The following is a 19,420-nucleotide window of genomic DNA, read 5'->3' as shown; positions in this document are numbered from 1 at the left end:
GCATGGGGCTGATGGAGGGCACCTGTGATGAGTACCAGGCGTCGTATCAAGGGTTGTTGAATCACTATGTTGTACACCTGAAATTATATTATACTGTGTTAACAAACAGGAATTCAAGTAAAACTTTAAAATAACAATTGTTGGGGATCCCTGGGTGGCTCGGTGGTTTAGCACCTGCCTTTGGCCCAGGGCGTGATCCTGGAGACCTGGGATCGAGTCCTGCGTCGGGCTCCCTGCGTGGAGCCTGCTTCTCACTCTGCTGTGTCTCTGCCCCCCTCTCTCTCTCTCTCTCTGTCTCTCATGAATAAAAAAATAAAATCTTTTAAAAATAAATAAAACAATTGTTGGGATTGATGAAATGGGTGTGCACAAGAGATAAAAACAGAAAGGAAACTGAAAATCCAAATATAGAGTATTTAGAGCCACAAATTTCCTCCTTATCTCAGCGCAGGAGATGGCTGCCATATCTATTATCACCCCAGCAGAAGCCTGGAGTTTGATTCTCTGGAGAGAACTCTGAATTGGTGGAGCCAGGCTATCCTCGAACCCCAAACCTAAATATAACGCTTAAAACTAACCCACAGAAGGGGATCCCTGGGTGGCACAGAGGTTTGGTGCCTGCCTTTGGCCCAGGGCGCGATCCTGGAGACCTAGGATCGAATCCCACGTCGGGCTCTCGGTGCATGGAGCCTGCTTCTCCCTCTGCCTGTGTCTCTGTCTCTCTCTCTGTTGTGTGACTATCATAAATAAATAAAAATTAAAAAAAAAACTAACCCACTGAAGATACTGGAGTCCCAAATGCCACGCACATGCCCACAGCCTAACCCTAACTGTACACAGACAATAAACCTAACCCTAAAATTAATCCTGACCTTAACCTAAGCCTAACACTAGACCTATCACTTACTGAAAACCAAACACTAACTCCAAGCCCCTAATCCATAAAACCTAACCCTAACTCCAGCCCTAACCCTAACCCCTAACCATAACCAGTAATCCTAATCCTAACCTATAACGCTAACCCTCTGAGCAAAGCCCCACATTCAGCGTCCTCCTGAACACAAACTCTGAGCCTGAGCCTCATCCTCACCTTCACCCTCCTCTCAATCTCTGGGCAGATCTTGAAAGCACCCTCACATAGGACCCTCCAAGCTCCTGGGCACAAACCCTACCCTAGGGTTGGTTCAGACCCAACCCAGCCCCAAACTTTGGCCTCAAACCTTGAGTGATTTGGGACACCTGAGCGTCACCAGAAGACTGGGCCAGCAACATAGGAAGAGATCATGTTATTTTGAAGTTCAGCAAAAGCCTGAGTCGGACAATTCGGAAGGAGCACATGAGCGAAGCCTCACGTTCAGTGTCCCCCTGAACACTAATCCTGACCCTGAGCCTCATCCTCACCTTCGCCCTCTATTCAACTCTCTGCTGATCTCAAAAGTACTCCCACATAGGACCCTCCAAGCTCCTGGGCACTAACCCTACCCCGAGGTTGGCTTCTGACAGGACCATTCCCCAGAGCCTGGCTTCAAACCCTGAGTGATTTGGGACATCTTAGTGACAGCAGACAACTCGACCAGCAACACAGGAGGGAATCGTGCCATTTGGAGTAAAGGAAATAGCTCAAAGGGAATAAATTCAAAGGACTCCCAGAGCCAAGACCTTCGTTCAGAGTCCCCGTGAACACCAACCCAAGCCTAAGCCTCAACCTCACCTCAGGCCTCCGAGGAGGTCTCCACACACCCAACAGATACGACCCCCTGAGCTCCTGGGCCTCAACCCTAGATTGGGTTCTGACCTGACCCAGCCCCGGAACCTGGCTCTGAACCCCTAGGGTTTGGGGAACCAGAAGACTCAGACAGCAACACAGGAGGAAGCTGTACTATTTTGAAGACTGGCAAATAGGTAGGCAGGAATTATCCGATGCCCACCTGTGCTAACCCACACATCAGTGCTCACACGAACACCAACCCTGAGCTCAAGGCTCGCCGTCGGGTACCCTCCACCTCATCTCAGCTCTCCAGGAAGGTTCGCAACCAGCAGATAGGACCTTTCAAGCACCTGGGCTCTACCCCTAACCCTAGACTGGTTCTGACCCGACCCACTCCAATACCCTGGGTCTAAACACCAAGGAATTTGAATGAGCCACACCAGAATACTCTGCCGGCAAGCCAGAAGGAAATCGTGCCACTGGGGTTACAAGAAGGGAGCTACAGCAGTAGCACGTGGAAGAACTCCTAAGCCAACGCACCCACATTCAGTGCCCCCTTGAACACCAACCATGAGCCTGAGCTTCACCCTAACCCTGGCCCTCAACTCAGCCCGCCATGAAGGCCTCCACACTCCTGGCAGATAGGACTTTCCATACTCCTGCATCCTAACCTTGGATTGGTTTCTGACATGACCCAGCCCAAAAGCCTGGCTCTGATCACCAAGGGTTGTACCTGGCACGCCTGAGCCACACCAGAAAACTCAGCCAGTAAGACAGAAGGAAATCGTGCCATTTGGAGACTGGAAAGCAGCAAGAACAGGAGAAATTGGAAGGAAATCCAAAGTACACTCTCACATGCATGGCCCCCCTAAACACAAAGCCTGAGCCTGACCTTACCTTTGCTCTTGCCCTCCATTCAGCCCTCCAGGAAGGTGTCCACACTGCTGGCAGAGAGGAGCCTCCAAGTTCTTGTGCCCTATCACTCTAGATTAGGTTCTGACTTGACCCAGCTGGAGCCTGGCTCCAAACATTGAGGGACTGGGGACACCTGAGCAGCACCAAAAGTGTGGGAGCAACACCGACGCAATTCATGACATTTGGAAGACCAGAAAGGAGCTAGAGCCAGAGTAATCTGAAAGAAAACCTAAGGCCACCCCCACATTCAGGGCCCCTCACAACACAAGCCCTGAGCCTGACCCTCACTCTGTCATCTAACCATAACCCTAAACCCTAATCCTAATCCCTAACTCCTAAGGCCTAAACCTAACCCTCACCTCAATTAGAAAATAGGATCAGAATGTTGAATACATTTTTGATAGTGGGCAGGTGGGCATAGTTGAAAACTGCTTCGCGTAGAATGTGTCATCTGTGATATTTCCTCACACAGGGTTATGTGGTGTGTCCTTGGGAGAGCGTCCTTGGTTTGGCTAAAACACACTGAATTATTCCTTGCGAAGTGGCAGATGATGTAAAGAGACGGCGGCCGGGGAGACCGAGGGTTGGGGTACAGAGGATTTGTGCTGGCGGGACAAGTTTACTGCAGGTCTGAAATCTCCGCAGAGTAAGTTCCTCCTCCAACCATGTCAGCACCTGGCCAGAGAAGCAGAGAGGACATCCAGCTCCGTGACAGAGGCCAAGCCCTACTCAGGCCCAGCTCACCCACAGCAGAGAGGCCACTCGCCCCCCGGGAGGCCGCACGTCATCAGAGGCCCCGGTGTCTGGGGTGCAATAGAGGCGGGGGATTTGAATTCCAATTTTCCACAACCTTGCATCAAAAACTGGTTAGAAATGTGACAATGAATAAAGGGAACCCTCAGTAAGTGCACTGGGGAGTCCAGGAGGGGAGGCTGGAAGGGGGAGCCAGCACCTCGCCTCAGGTATAGGCCCCAACATCAGGACCCCCCACAGGAGAAACGCCCCAGCTATGGGCCCCAACAGGGAAAGTTCGGGGCATCTCCCACAAGACCCTGACCCCTGCCGCCGAGAAACCTCCATCCCCCGAACCTGCTTTTCTCCAGCGGTCCTTCCTTCGAAACAACCCGCCCAACTTCCTCCTTCCCCACGAAATAAAAACGTCCCTCTCCTCTGTTTCTCGCATCTGCCTGTGAAGTGGCCTGTGAAGTGGCCTGTGAAGTGGCCTGTGAAGTGGCCTGAGAAGTGGCCATCGCTTCTTGTCCCGAATTGCAAGTCTCTGCTATTCCTGAACAAGCCCATTTTTGCTGGTAAAACAAGTAGCAGGTTTATTTTTTCGGTTAACAGAATAATAAATTCAGTAAACTTACAAGATATGAAGCCAATATACAGAAATCAGTTCCGTTCCACGCACTGGCCACGAGTCCTCAGAGAGAGAGACTCGGAGAACGGTCTCACTTACAGCTGCCTCCGAAAGAACAAAATACCCCGAGTGACCGCAAGGAGGTGACAGGCCTGTTCTCCCAAACCTGCCCACGCCGAGGCCAGACACCCGGGGAGACACGCGGGCACAGAAGACCCTCCGTGCTCGGCGAGTGGAAGAACCGGTGCTGTAAACATACCCGCTCTCCCCGGAGCCGTCTACACAGCGCAGCCCTTCCAAACTCCCAGGGGCGTTTTCACACACACACAACCAACAACCCCAAAGCGGTGTGGACGCGGGAGGACCCTGCAGCTCCCCGACTACAGACGGCCTGAGGCGCCCCAGGAATCGAATCCCTGTGGCGCAGAAACACGGACGCACAGACCCGCCCAGCGGATCCCGAGCCCAGAAAGGGGGGGACCCCGCAGCCCCGGGCACCGCACCGCGCGGGACCCCAGGTCGCCGCACACGCCGCCACGGAAACCCCAGGGTCCGCGCAGCCCGCCTTGGTCCGCGCGGTCCTGTGAGTGCGGACCTCCAGCAGCCCCCGCTCAGGCGGCGTCTGCCCACCGGCTCCTCCCGCGGCGGGTCCTGAGGAAGCCGGACTCGTGTCTGCGTGGACACGGATCCACGTCCTCCACAGCGGGTCCTGAGGAGGCTCCTGTCGGCGTGGACGTGGCTTCACGTCTCCACAGCGGGTCCTGAGGAGGCTCCTGTCGGCATGGACGTGGCTTCACGTCTCCACAGCGGGTCCTGAGGAGGCTCCTGTCGGCGTGGACGTGGCTTCACGTCTCCACAGCGGGTCCTGAGGAGGCTCCTGTCGGCGTGGACGTGGCTTCACGTCTCCACAGCGGGTCCTGAGGAGGCTCCTGTCGGCGTGGACGTGGCTTCACGTCTCCACAGCGGGTCCTGAGGAGGCTCCTGTCGGCGTGGACGTGGCTTCACGTCTCCACAGCGGGTCCTGAGGAGGCTCCTGTCGGCGTGGACACGGATCCACGTCTCCACAGCGGGTCCTGAGGAGGCTCCTGTCGGCGTGGACACGGATCCACGTCTCCACAGCGGGTCCTGAGGAGGCTCCTGTCGGCGTGGACGTGGCTTCACGTCTCCACAGCGGGTCCTGAGGAAGCCGGACTCGTGTCTGCGTGGACACGGATCCACGTCTCCACAGCGGGTCCTGAGGAGGCTCCTGTCGGCGTGGACGCGGAACGCACAACTTCCGAAGCCTCCAGAGCGAGCGGTGAGGTCGCGGGTTAGCAGGGCCGCGCATGCCCGCCACGGGCCGGGAAGCCGGGCTCGGGCGCCCCCTGCGGGCGGTGGAGGCCGTGCAGGATGCGGCGCATCCATCCCTCGGAGGCACCTGTCCCCTCCCCAGGTCCAGCTGGATCCATTAGGTTTTGAAAATTCAAACTGAAATGGAGCCCAGGATCCCCTGACATTTCCAGAAATAAGAACAATTAACTGGAAACTACGTGGAGTTAAGTGAAATGCAGATGCAAACTTTACAACTTTAACAAAATTCGTTCAAAATTGTAGGTAAATTTAAAATGCAAAGCTATCAAAATATCAAAAAGAAAACATAAAGGAAAACCTACATGACCTTGGGTTTGGTGAGGAGTTTTAACACACAACACCAAAACCCAATCCACAAAAGGAAAAAAAAACTGATAACATGAACTTCCTGTAATTAAAACTTGTACTCTGTGAAAGACCTTGCTCAGAAAACGAAAAGACAAGCCACACACTGGAAAACAATATTTGCAAAACACATATCTGATAAAGGATTTGTGTTCAAAATACACAAATAAACCTCTCTACTCGACATAAAGGAAATAACCTAATCTATAAGGGGGAAATATAAGAATAGATACCTGGACAAGGAAGATGTACAGATGTAAATAAGCACACAAATTAATGCTCAATATCTGCTCTCATTAGGAAATTACAAATTCAAACCACAGTGAGATAGCACTGCACGTCTATTAGAAATTTGCTAAACTACAAAAAAAAAAAAACAAAAACAAAAACACGAGAATACCGATTGCTGAAAAGTGGAGAAATGACAGCAACCGTCCCCCATGCTGGGGGAATGCATGTACTGCCACTTCAGAAGACAATTTGGCAGTTTTTTTGCAACACTAAATAGGTCTCACTCTAAGATCCAACAATCATGCTTCTGGTATTTAGACAACTCCTTTGAAAAGCTATTTCCAAACAAAAACTCACATGCAGTTATGCACAACAGCTCTATACCTAGTGGTTAAATTCTTACAGAAATCAGGATTATTTCAATAGATGAATCTCTAAGCAAACTGGGGTGCATCCTATGTGAAGGAAAAAGAATATGCTACCCCAAATATGCCTCTTTGGCACAAGGATTATTTGGGGCTGATTAATTTTAAGAGACAGCTGACACAGGAGAATCTGAAAACTGAGCAAAGCTCACCATTTAGTGAGTGAAATGTACAGTTTTAGAGGAAAGTTCCATTTCTAAGCGTGTCTCCCTCTCCATACCAGAAACAGAAGAATGACTGAATCTCAAAACACCCTTACCAAAAAAGAAAGCACAGACTTAAATCTGCATAACAGCCACACTCTCCTTTACTGTGTTTGGCCTGATAAAGTCCCTTAACTGGCCTTCCCACCGCTCAAGATCTTTTGTCTTTAGCTGAAGATGTCATTTGAAGGGGGGGTGGGGGCTTGGGCCACTTTGGGGAGTTATTCAGTTTCCCTGGGACGTATGCATTTTATTAAACTTCTGTTTGTTTTTCTCCTATTTATTCAGCAGTAAAAAGGAATGAACCACCATTCTACACATGGATAAATCTTACGTGCATTTCGCTAAGTGAAAAAATCCAGTCTGAAGAGGTTGAATACTTCATGACTCCATTTCTAGGACATTCTAGAAAAGACAAAACTACAGAGATGATATAAGGATCAAGAGGTGGGTGTTTGAAGTATTCCACATGATACTTTAGTGCTGGATAGCTGCCATTGTTCATTTGTCGAAACCCAAACATTTTCACATTTCACAGAGTAAATTCTAATCCACTCATTTAGGATGTGGGAGTGTCACAAGACGGTATAGAGGCCAAGGCTGCCCCAAATGTGCCACTTTGCCATACTTATCATCTTGAATAAAAGTTACTTTTTAAAAAAGATTTTACTTATTTATTCATGAGAGACACACACAGAGAGAGGCAGAGACATAGGCAGAGAGAGAAGCAGGCTCCATGCAGGGAGCCCGACGTGGGACTCCATCAGGTCTCCAGGATCACACCCTGGGCTGAAGGCGGTGCTAAACCCCTGAGCCACCCGGGCTGCCCAATAAAAGTTACTTAAGAGACAGTCTCTGCAATGAGGACACTTAGACCCTCTTCTATCCCCCTGCAAGCAGGAAATCAACCTCCCATGTGAAGATCTCCCTGCTCCAGGAGGTAAAGAGAATTCCTTATCACCACAAATGGGAAATTTAGAGCAGAGAAGGCTGCATAAACAACGCTTCTTATTTTTTACTAGTTTATCACCCCAGCCCAAATTCTGTTTAGAATGCCTTACTAACTGAAGCCACCAAAGGTTGTTTTCTTTCTCCTGTGAATTCCTCACAGGTTTATTTTCTCTTTGTCCATAAAATATAAAAAGATTCCACGCCTTGGGTCATTTCTTTGGGTCTCGATTCATGGCTCTGTGGGCATGTGATTAGACTTTGGTTTTTCTTCTCCTTTTAATCTATCTCAGGGCTATTTAATTCTTAGTCCAGCTATAAGAACTTTGGACTGAGGAACATTTCTTTGTCCCTTTTAGGGAAATACAGAGTATGACAAATAATCTAACTGGATTGAAAATACATGAAACAAACAAACAAAAACCTCGCTGTAAATTGTGTGTCAAAAGGCGCTGACAAGTAACTTTGGAAATCAGTGGAATCTGTAGACTAAAGGGAAAATGTACATAAACGATGGATTTTATAAAGTTCTTTCTCATCAGGGTGGTAGTTAGCAGTTCTGAAAACACCACATCTGTAATCTGGAACGGAGCAGTGAATTAAATAAATAGCAGGTGGTGAGAGCCAGGTTTGTCACCATTGAGTAGAAAGTTACAGATTAGCAAAGAGAGAGTATCGCAATATCCATGTGATGACAGACCAGGTTGGAGACATCAGCACGAACTCATCTTTACCTTACTATTGATACAGACAGTTCCACATAGAAATCTTTAATTAGGTGTGTTTACATAGGTGGGAATACATGCATATATTTCCTTGCACTGCCCACTGAGCCCACTATGTTCCCACAGACAAGACTTTAATACCATTCCCTAATAAAAGGTGTCAGGGCTCTTTGAAGATATTGCTGGTACTAGAATTAAGATAGTAAATATGGGAGCCAGGATAATCTCAAAGTATCAGAAAGTAAGGAAGTACAAGGGGGAAAAAAGCCTAGAAAGATGGAATTATGCCCATGAAATGCAGGAACCAATGGAAAGCGCTGGTAAAAATAAATGATTTGTTGAAAAGAGGCCACAGGCCCCAAATGGAGTCACTTATGTTAGGAGACCCAGGTCAGCAAACCAGAACTTACTATCTAACCTCACTGCAGTTTCACACATGCGCACATCTATGTAACTTTGACCACTCAACCTGGGAAATGTACTGAATGGTCCTTTCTGTTCCCCTTAGGAGGGCAACCCTGACTAAAATAATGCATCCTTTGCTAATAATTTCCTTTTTAAAAATTCCCTCTCTGCCTTTCCTTCTATGCAGCTCAAAGGAGGTCCTTTCTATTTGCTAGATAGGATGCCGCTCAATTCATGAATTGTTCAATAAAGCCAATGTGATCTTGCAAATTACTCAGTTGTATTTTTTATTAATGGATTATGCAGGCTTCTTACAATTGGGGTTGAATAGACCTCTCCTAACAGAGGTCTATTTAATAGATCAGAACTCCAAATAATAGATGCAGACACCATTAAGGAGGTGGAGCTAACTCCCCTTTCCTAAAGTGTGGGCTTCTCGCAGTGACTTCCTGCTCATGAAGACACACTGGATGCACATGGGAAAGAGTAACCTCACAGTGGGCAAGCCTGACTGCCACTGCCTTGGCCAGGTGACCAACAGGAACACCCACAGTGACAAGTGTTCCCTTGTTATACAGTGATGACAGAACACTTTACCTCTGTGATCTGCTTCCTTGAAATCCACAAACCCAGACTAACCATGAGGAAAACAAGTAAATCCCAATGCAGGTCTATGTAAAAATGCCTGACCAGTCCTCCTCAATACCAACAAGGTCACTGAAACAAGAGAAGTCTGAGGGACTGTCCCACCCAAGGAGAGCCTGAAGAGACAGGATGACCATGTCATGTGGCACCCTGCATGCCACAATGGAGCCAAAAAAGGTACAACAGAGGGAAGCTGAATAAAGTATGGACTTAGGAAATAATAACATAGCCATATTTGTTCATTGTGACAATTCTGAAGAAAAATAGAAAGTAGAAATTAAAAGTCAAACAAGAGAAACCTATTGCATCAGACTAGAAGCCTAGAGGAAATGTGGTGATTAGGAAATCACCCTAATAAAAAACACATTAACACATTAACAAAATGGACCTTAAAATAAGGGAAAAAATAAGCAGACCAATTAGCCATCCAGGGGCCTCTTCCTGCTGGTTCTCCTCTCACTGCTCTGCAGTTTTCCTCTCCACGGATAGGGAAGGAACAGGAACAGAACTGTTCTGCAGCTCCCCTGAGACCTGACCCACCCATTGTCTCCCTGTCCCCCTCCGGGGCCATGCCCCACCCAGTGATGACACAGGGCGCAGGGAGCCTCAGGACTGTTGATCCTCACGTGTCGGCTGGCACTTTCTGGATGGCAAGGGACCGGGCACACTCGTGGAAGTAAAATAAATTAATATTTTTAATGATAGAAATAAATTAATACTTGCAAGAGGCAAGAGTGGTTTTGGACCTGGCAGGTCCACTCTCACAATGTGACCTAGACCGTCTTCAACCTCCCATCTTGCTAAGTGCTCTGGGGTGGCCCCATTCACAGGCACAGTTTCTCTACCACATCTGGGGCCTCCCACAACTCCAGGCTGACACCGACTCACCACCCATTCTACTGGGAAGGGTTTCTCTTTCTCTTGGGTTCCATGGAAAGTCCTGGCTTTAAGTGTCTTTGGCCTGGCTTGGGTCATATTCTCATCCTCGAAACCACTGGGGCACCCAGAGGATGGAGTGTGGGGTTGGGTGCACTTGGATCATATGCCCATCTTCGATGTGGGTGGAAAGTGAGGCCCTCTGGAACTGTTTGGATGGGAAGCAGCTGAGATGTGGTTCCCAAAGAAGAGCTGAGATGCTGGATGTGGATATGAGAACAGATGCTGGGCTGAGGAAGCAGTAGATTCCACATCACTGGTGGCTGCCTGCATGGCTGTGGAATCTAAAGCTCAAGGAAGGAAGGAAGGAAGGAAGGAAAGAAGGAAGGAAGGAAGGAAGGAGTTCACTCAGGGTCAGGGACCGTAGCCGCCCACCTAGTGCTCTTCCTGTCCCCCCACAACGGCAAGATGTTCTTCCACTTGCTAAAAAAGCAACTTTGCTGTTGGTGTGAACTCGGTGTTCCTGCCTTGGGTATTGGGCCCTTGTGTCTCAGAGACAGAAAGGCCCACAGACTTCACTTGTGTCCCTGGGAGGAGGGAGCCCAGGAGCCACATCTGCCCCCACCCTCGCTGGCCACATTAATCACCCATCCCCACAGAACTGGCTCCTTTTCCAGTCTCTTCCTTCTCCTTTACAAAGAGCAGAGACCATATGTGAGGATGATAAGGAAATTATAGCTCAGCAAAGCAGTGGGAGGCTCTAGGATTATTCCACACCACGAATCCACACATGATGGGTTTTCTGGAGGCCAGTCCCCGAGTCATGCCTGTGGCTCTCCGAAACCATGCAGCCTCAGTGAGAAACTGCCCGCTGGGAGACACAGGTATTCCTATATCCTTGATTATTGACAAGTACGCATGTCAAAGGTTTACATCACCGTTAGGAGGCCACAGGATTGCAGGGGCCAGTGTGTTGTATAGCTGTTGTAGCCAGGGCCACATCTGACATTTGTAGGGTTAAGAGACAGCGAGGGAGGAGGTGCTTGTCTCAACCACACAGATGTGCCCATGGACCTGTTACATTGCCAGGAGCACAGTGAGCTCAGTAACTGGCCTTGGGGGTTGTCAAGACCCTGCCTGGGCTGAGCTGGAGGACCACACGTGCCTCCCTGGATGGTCAGAAGCCAAGGGTTATCCTGTCTCCTGACTGTTCACTACTGACTACTCAGATGGAACGAAGGATCCAGCCAGTGCCAGGAGGGCCCCCCCCAAGGCTGAACATGGGGGCGGGTAGGACACTGCAGCCAGTTCTGCATAAAGCCATACATGTTACTGAGTGCCCTTGTGGGTCAGGGCTGTGTTGAAACCTGGGGCTACCCAGGCAGAGTGTGGGCAGCGGCACCCTTCCCAGGTGGGAGGGTGGAAGAACCCTTTATAACCTCTGAGGCCCTCTACCACCTTTGACTGTGGCTGAGTTGGATCTGAAACAGGGAACAGGTGGGACATTTCACTTTTCTTCTGTGAGAGCCTAGGAGTGAAGTGCAGAAAACCAATGCTCCAGCTCACCTCTGATTCATGTGTGACCCTGGGTTAGTCCATCTATCCTGAAGGCCCAGAGAGATGGAGGAGGGAGAAAAAAGACAATTATGCTTAAAACTAACCCAGGCCCTGGCCCTGATCCAGACCCTGACCTCGATCTCAATCCTGGCCCTGTCCACAACCCCACCCAGATTCTCAGGCTAATCCACACTTGCATCATGAACAGGCCTGAAAAATTGTTAGAAGGTTCTTATTTTCTCCCAAGATCTCTTTGGCTGTGCAATCCTGCCTGCATGCCCACAGAGGTGGCCTGGCCTCACGAGGACTCACAGATTGCTGACTCCCACACCCCTTGCATACAACACCCAGCAGCATGGTGGCATTTGTTTTGATTTTTTGCTAAGTTTATTTTAATCCAAGGACTTTGATTCATACAAAATGTCATTGTAGAAACAATAGCAGAATCCAAAGTCTGGGTGTTCAATATTACTCAGGCAGCAAACTTGTCAATCACAGGATTGTTTTAAAGCAGGTCCCAGTTGTGTTGCATGGTTGGGACTTCTTTTTGGGTTTTTTAACACTGTTCTTAAATATAAAGTTTTGCAACAAACCTTTGATTTATATCAAATATAATTAAAAATTAACAAATGAGTACATTGTATCAAAAAGTACGAAGATATACATTTCCATGCACATACTTGTATATATGTATATATGTATATATTTTACATGCACACATAACTTATTCAAACTACAGCCACTGCTTGACTGGTCCAGATGCAGACAACTGGTTAATGCATTTCAATTTTGGCAACTCACTATGAGATCTCAGTGGAAACATGATAGCTGAGAAGAGACGATACAGAAACAAAACCCGAAGTCAGGAAAACAAGACACAGTTTCTCCTCCCCCCACTCCCTGTAGTTTTCACCAATTCCAGTGTCTAGAAGAATCCAGACAAACTGGTGAGACTGTGTGGGGCTAGAACAGTGATTCTCTACCCAACATGGCCTGGGAAGCAGCCATGGTTCTGCACAGAATGGATACATTCAAAATAACATGGGCCAGAGATGAAACATCAGTATCAAAATACATATCCTTCTGCTTTGCAACAGGAGCACAGCGATCTCATGCACAGTCTGAGATACCATTCCAGTTATTATCTCCTATTGCAGTAAAATACTCTGTAATCTTGAAGTTTCAGAGTGTTGTGCCTTCCAGTAAGGAAATTCTATAAAATGGTTTGGTCACAATCATGCTGAAACCCTAGAACAGGTGGCGGTCTTATGTGATTTAGTTCTATTAAATGTGTGTCTTTTGTTGCATAGCCCTATAGGTTAACGACATCCACTCACTGGAACACACCTCCACATGGAGAAACGCACACACACAGCACAGGCCAAGTTTCTTTAAGATGAGTCATGGGGTAAAAGCCAATGAGAACACTCATGATCCAGCCAAGAGATCATCTGACATTTCCAAACATGGAGGATGCACCAAAATCTAATCATCTAAATGTTCCTTTTGTTCACAAAACAAAGGGTCTCCCAGCATTTTATGCACAGCCTCCCAACTATGGCATTTCTCCTTTGAGAGCGGCCATGAGGTTGGATTTCTCCTTCACTTCCTGCTTTCCCATGTCTCATGCCACAGATAGCGCAGGGCTTCAGATGCTCCCACTAGAGCCGCAGCAGCCAAGCTTCTCCTTGCCCTGTGGCTTCCTCCAGCTTTTGACCCTGTTTTGGTCAGGACATCCCAAGTGCTGGCATCTCCTCAGACAGGACCTCTCTCCTGCCCCGACATTTCTACCCTCCCTCTTCCCACCACCTCTCCCTCTCTGGCATTATCCAAAAAGAAACTTCCATGACAACAGACATCATGCCCCCTTTGGCAGGCATCCCGTCCCTGAGATTCAGATGTAGAACACACTGAGAACACCCCATACAAGGACACGCTCTACACTGCTCTGTGACTTCCCAGGAAAACCCTTCCACTTGTGGGAGGAAATCAGGGAAATGGTTGCTTTGTCTCCAAGACAACCGTCCCCCTGGATGTTACATGAGTGTTCTTCACGGACACCAGCTTTCCACTTGGTTGATATTTGGAACCGTTTCCAGCTCCAAGGATTCACCCATGCTTCACGCAGGCTTCACATCACCGCCCCCAGGAGCCTGGCACGAGAGGGCTCGGAAGTCAGGCACTTGGTGGAGAGCGGCAGGAGCCAGGAGAGCCGGGAGACCACCCAGGCTGATGCAAGAGCATCTCCTCACACAAGCCACACACACACACACACACACACACACACATCAAAGAGCTGAGAGCTTCCTATAGGTTGGATTTTTTAAAGTTATATTACGATTTCCTTCCCTATTTTTCTGTTTTTCTCTTTTTTTTCTAAATCAAGTATATGGAATTGACAAAAGAGGGAAGGGTGTTGTGATTAAAAACCAAAACCAACAGCAAGAATGTTTTCCAGATTTGGTCCCTGTCGGGGTTGACGGCATCTGGGAGAGGATAGAGAGTGTGTGAGTGTATTTCCGGTGTCCATTTGCTGCTTCAGCTACAAAGAGCAATACTGGGCATGTTTGTGGGCACTAACAAGACTTGCATGGAGCCACAGGCCGGCTCCCAAGGCTGCGGCCATCTACCGCCAACTCTGTCTCATCTTGCCAAACTTTTAAACACCCCAGGGTCCTCCATACCACACACTTGGATAAAGGATGGTCTCCACAAGATTCAGACCTCCTAAAAATGGCTCCAGGCACACACCCCAGATGCTGGGGTCCACCACACAGGATTCAGACTGGCAGGGTCCTAACGCAGCACATGCAGCCACTTCCCGTGTAGGGTCTGTGGTATGAGACCCCGGCAGGCAGCATACAAGGGGATAGAGAGAGCTACGTCCCTCTCTAAAAGGGCTTCAGGAATTGGTCCAGCGTGAAAGAGGAGGTGGGGGCGGGGTGGGGCTGGGGGGAGCAGTGGGGCCTCCCCCCAACTGGCCCCAAAGGCGGGGCCCCTCCTCCCAGGGGCTGCTGCCCCCGCCTCGGTGCCCCTGAGCGTCCCCGGGAGCCCAGCGTGGATGATAAAACTCATCGACTGGAACGCACCCGCTGAGCAGGTGCGTGGCGGTGGCGGTGCAGCTAGCACCAGTGGTCTTGGTCAGGGTGGTGGTAGCTGTGCCGAACCCGGCCGCCCGAGCTGAGTCCCAGAGTGCAGTGGTAGCCGTTGGGCACGCGGCGGAGGGGGTGGGACTGGGAGGTCAGAGAGGACACGTAGGAAGTCCGGGAGGAGCGGCCTGAGTTGGTGGCCACAGCCTCCTCAAAGGTGAGTGTGTCCTCAGGCTGAGTGCAGGCAGTGTCCTCACTGTCCAGACGCTGCCCCAAATAAGGGTCAGAGCCAATTCTAGAGCTGGCGGCCAGGGGCTGGCTGAGGGGGTCTCTCTGGAGCAGAGCGTTGTGTTCAGAAAGGCCACGACTAAGCCGACCAGGGGAGAAGGTGGGGAGGCTGGTCTGCGCCCCAACAAAGTGGACAGGGGATGAGTTGGCCGTCTTGTAGGTGACGCTGGGACGGGGAGTCAGCGGAGTCTGGGGGAGCTGCCTCCGCCCACCGCGGCCAGGGGTGCTAGCACCGGATGTTGACAACAAGGGGCTCCCATTCACTGAACCACCACCCTACATAAAACAGAACAGAGCAAATAAATATCAAAGGACCAGATCAGAGGCCAGTGCAGGTGAGAACCATGGAGGTGGGGGTGAGGGGCACAGAGAGAGGCAGGTGCCCTGGGAGGGGGGACTGGTAGGGCACATGATGGGGTGAAGGCAGATGGTACCGTTAGGCCTGGGGTGGTGGTCAGAGAACCATGGGTGACAAAGGGACAGGCATAGCCCAGGGAGAGGAGAGACTAAAGGCCAGTCCAGGGCAGTTGGGAGGGGAGCTTTGGTGGGGAGGAAAAGGGGAGGAAGGGGGGATCCCGTACAGATGGGGCCTGGGAACCGGACATGAGAGGATTTGGAGCATGGATGGGGTGGGGGCAGAGGCTGTAAGAAGGGGCTGTGAGAACTCCTGTCTTACCGGTCTCGGGGGTCCTGGCTCCTGCCCCGCTGTCGGTGACGTGGGGTGGCTGCTGAGGGATGGTTTGGGCTGTGAGGGCTCACGGCCCCCAAAGCGGTCACAGGAGTAGAAGCGCTGCTTCTCCGAGGAAGAGGAAGAGGGCTGCCTCCGCTCCTGGGACCGACCCCGCTCCTGCCTGCGCTCCCTCCGGCAGCCTGCGGGCCCCTCTCCCAGGGGTGGCCCTGGCCCCGCAGCACTGCTGGGTGCTGGCCAGGAAGAGGAGAAGTCAGCACAGCAACCCACGTGGGGAGACAGTTCCCCACCCCAGACCTGGTGCCCAGGGCCAACAGCGGGACCCAGGGGAAGAGGTAAGGGGGCAGGTGACCCCTGACCACCTGACCACCAGGCCTGGGACCCACCGCCCCCACACTCAAGGATGCTTGTATGGTAGAGGCACAAAAAGGAAGAGGGTCTCAGACCCCTGCATCAGGCCCTGGTCATTTGAGGGACCCCCGCACGCACCACCATCTGTGTCTGCAGACAGGCTGGCCCCCTTCTCCAGGGACTTCTGCTTCCTGTCCCTGCGGCGGTGGCAGCGGTGGTGGTGGTGGGGCACAGCCTGGCTGGCTGGTGCTCGGTCCAGGGCTGCGTTGCAGAGATGAGCCACATGGGGGCGTTGGGGCGCCAGGGTGGAGATGGAGCGCTTCATGGGGCTGGCGTCTGGGGCCGGCTGCAGGCAGGATCAGGGTTGGTGTGCAGCCTGAGAGAGGGGCCTGGAGCAGGCTCCACACTGAGGGCCTAGGGTTCAGGAACCACTAGGCTCCTCCCTCTCCCTGGAAAGGTCCTCCCCACCTAGGTCCACCCTTCCTCCCAGAGTACACTGCATAAGGTGCTGCCCATCTCTGCCAGACTAGGCAGGGGCCAGGCCGCCCGGGGGACAGGGAGGATACCAGGAAGGGGGCTGTGGGCCTGGCTGGGAGAACCCCAAGGGGTGGCTGCATGTGATGGCTCTGCTGGGCCAGGGCTGAGATGAGGACCTGTGGAAATGGGCCCTCCAAGTGCTGACCCCCACCTTCTACTTGGTGTCCTCAGGCTGACCGCCCAGCTGGCCAGGGTCAGAAAGGGGAAGAGGGCAGGAGCCACCACCAATGGGAGGCAGAGACAAGCTTAGAGAACGAAGTCATTTAAAATGTGCAGAACCAGGAACCACAGAAGGAGGCAGGGACAAGGTCCGCTCCAGGCAAGCACTGAACGCCCCAGCCTGCAGGCCATGCCCTTCTAAAGCCCCTAACCCTCCCAGCAAGTGAAAGCAGGGCCCCCCAACACAGTCTCAGGTCTGCAGACCCCTCTCTGAGTCCTTGTGAAAGGGCCCACAGCACCCTTGCCCTGGAGCATCCTGCTCAGTAGTCAAAGCATCCTGGAGGAGCCGGGATATAGGTGTTGCCGTCTCCAGTGTCCAGAGAAAGAACAGGGCAGATCATCCCCAGAGCTTCGATGCGGAAACAGGAAGCCCAGGATGTGAGGGCACCGTGTGTTTTGGTGGGGGGTGTGGGTGGGGAGTGTGGGCTGGGGTGGAAGAGGTACATCCTCGAGACAGGGAAAGGCTGGGTCACGGACACAGGCCTGGGGGATGGAGGCCCCAGTGCCCCAACAGGAGGCTGAGCACAAGTGGGTGGTGGGGACTCTTGGCAGGCCTCAGAGGACTCTGGTTGCACCTCCTGAGACCGTCACAGTATTCTGGGGGTGCCCAATGGGGCTGGCAGAGTCCAGCTGCAGTGCAGGTGGGAGCCTTGGCATGGGACATGAGCCCTTCCCAAGCCAGGTCTCCTCATCCCCTACTCCCCAACCCTCCCATGACCCTGACCCTCCCAGACCACCCACCTGAGTCTCTGCAGCCAGGCGGGGCATGGAAGCTGCTCGTCCCTGGCTCTCCAGCCCAGGTTGGGGCTCCCCATCAGGACCTCTCAGGGCCATGCTCTGCATCTGGACATCCACAGCCTGGGCATACAGCAGCCCTCAGTCACACCAGCCCCCACTCCACCCTCACCTTCTCCCCCATTCCAGGCTCCCCCCTCCCACCCCACATTCCTGCATCTCCCACCAACCCGTCTCACTCCCTTCCCTGTCTCACCCCCATCTCCAGCCTGGCTCTCCAGGCCTAGGAGCCCTCACCGGTTTTCCTGGCTGCACCACTGGGATCTCTGTAGAGTGGCCACGCTCCAGGGGTGTCCTTGCCTCACAAGGTACCTCCTGGGTCCTCTGAGTGCCCCAAGAAACAGACTCCTTGATGCCACTCTCTTGGGTTTGTCTGTAGAGAACAGAGGATTACCTGTTGACTCAGAGGTCTGTGGGCCACAGAATGCCCACCAAGGACCTGGCTCTAATCTGCCCGGAAGCTACACTGGCCCTTTCTGCTCTGGGCTAGAAGAAGCCCAGAGGCATGAAGCCCCTCAAGTGCAGGTACCCCCAAGCGGCCACACAGCAAGGGATATGGACCGGGTTGCCAGGGCTCAGAGTAGGTGGGCAGAGAGGGCCCCGGAGACTATTCTGAGGGAAGTCTGAGCCTACCACTTTCTGATCTGGGGATATCCGGCAGGTTCCTCAGCCCTCGACAAGGTCTCCCATGTGCTTTGGGAGCAAGTTCTTGGCAAGGATGAGGCCACGTGTGTACAGCATGCGTGGTGCATAGTAAGAATGTTCTGCCCCTGTGGGCACGCAGCAAGCCCTGAGAGCTGCTCCTGCTTCTCACCCCTCCAAATCCACCGCCACCTCCCTGCTTCCTCAACTTCCAGCCATGGAGGCCTTTCTGCACTTCAGATCTAGGCTCAACTGTCATATTTTGGGGAAGGCCTTCCCCAGTCCATGCACCCCATCTGCTTATCCTTACGCTGCTGGTGTCTGTCTCCCAAGTGGCACTGACACTGCCTAGCATTTGTCTGGGCTACTGCTTGTTCTCAGTCATCTAGGTTGCATGGCATGGATCACACCCTGAGCTCAGAGCTGGAGCCTGATGGCCTCAGATGGCCACACTAATGACAAGACCAATTACTGCTGGGGTTTTGAGAAGATCATCCTCCATCTTCCTAGAGTTGCAAGCCTCTCCTCTGCAGCATGCTGTCTGGAGCTGCCGTGGCCCTGAGAGGAGGCCCAGCCGGGAAAATGGAAGCTGGACCTCCAGGCCTTGTCAGCCCTGCGGCCACTACATGATGCAGCCAGTTGCACTGTCTGTTAGGTGGCTCAGTAAATGCCCTGACTGCCTGGTACAGGCTGATCAGACCTGGCTCACTTGCAATAAAAGGGAGTGGTGGCTCATTTTATAAAACTTATAACAAGAAAAATAAATGACATTCATTTTCCCAAACTGAACCTGGCTTAGATCAATCCAAAAAGACATCTCCTTGATCCACCAGCCCCAGGGGAGCTAGCCCAGGCCTAGGCCCAAGGAGCTGCCAAGCTGGGCACTTACCAACAGTGGTGTAAAAGGTAACACCACTAAGTTAGGACAATTTATTACTCAACAAAACCTACCTGATTAAGAGCCCAAAACCCATCACCAGGCTTCAAAAAAGAACATCCAAAACACGTACAGGAGAGGAAGAAATCTTTCTCCTAACCATGCACACTGTGCCCCGTCTGGTATTAGGCCCCTACCTCAGCCCTTGCTGGATGAGGCAGAGAACAAGCCCCCCTTCGGG

General features: G+C 51.7%; 1 protein-coding gene and 1 long non-coding RNA gene across 4 annotated transcripts in view; one reads left to right on the top strand and one right to left on the bottom strand.

Moving 5' to 3' along the window:
* Positions 1-12,057: 12,057 nt before the first annotated feature.
* CACNA1B (calcium voltage-gated channel subunit alpha1 B) overlaps positions 12,058-19,420 on the bottom strand; it is a 195,640-nt gene continuing 188,277 nt past the window's right edge. For all 3 annotated transcript variants that reach the window (XM_072778906.1, XM_072778907.1, XM_072778908.1), the window contains 5 exons: positions 17,898-18,033; positions 17,607-17,723; positions 16,248-16,455; positions 15,747-15,991; positions 12,058-15,346 (listed from right to left, as the gene is read on the bottom strand). In XM_072778906.1, the coding sequence (XP_072635007.1) occupies positions 14,816-15,346; positions 15,747-15,991; positions 16,248-16,455; positions 17,607-17,723; positions 17,898-18,033 (1,237 nt within the window). In that variant the 3' untranslated portion in view covers positions 12,058-14,815. The remainder of the gene's footprint in view (positions 15,347-15,746; positions 15,992-16,247; positions 16,456-17,606; positions 17,724-17,897; positions 18,034-19,420) is intronic.
* On the top strand, positions 14,920-19,062 carry LOC140606073 (uncharacterized). Its single transcript, XR_012008508.1, has 3 exons — positions 14,920-14,999; positions 15,231-15,405; positions 18,684-19,062. It is a non-coding gene; the product is annotated as an uncharacterized lncRNA (long non-coding RNA).

The sequence above is a fragment of the Canis lupus genome, chromosome 16 (genome assembly GCF_048164855.1).
Source record: "Canis lupus baileyi chromosome 16, mCanLup2.hap1, whole genome shotgun sequence".
In the NCBI taxonomy this organism is placed as follows: Eukaryota; Metazoa; Chordata; class Mammalia; order Carnivora; family Canidae; genus Canis; species Canis lupus.
The sequence above is the reverse complement of the archived record's forward strand: the minus strand, read 5'-3'. Positions and strand labels throughout refer to the sequence as shown.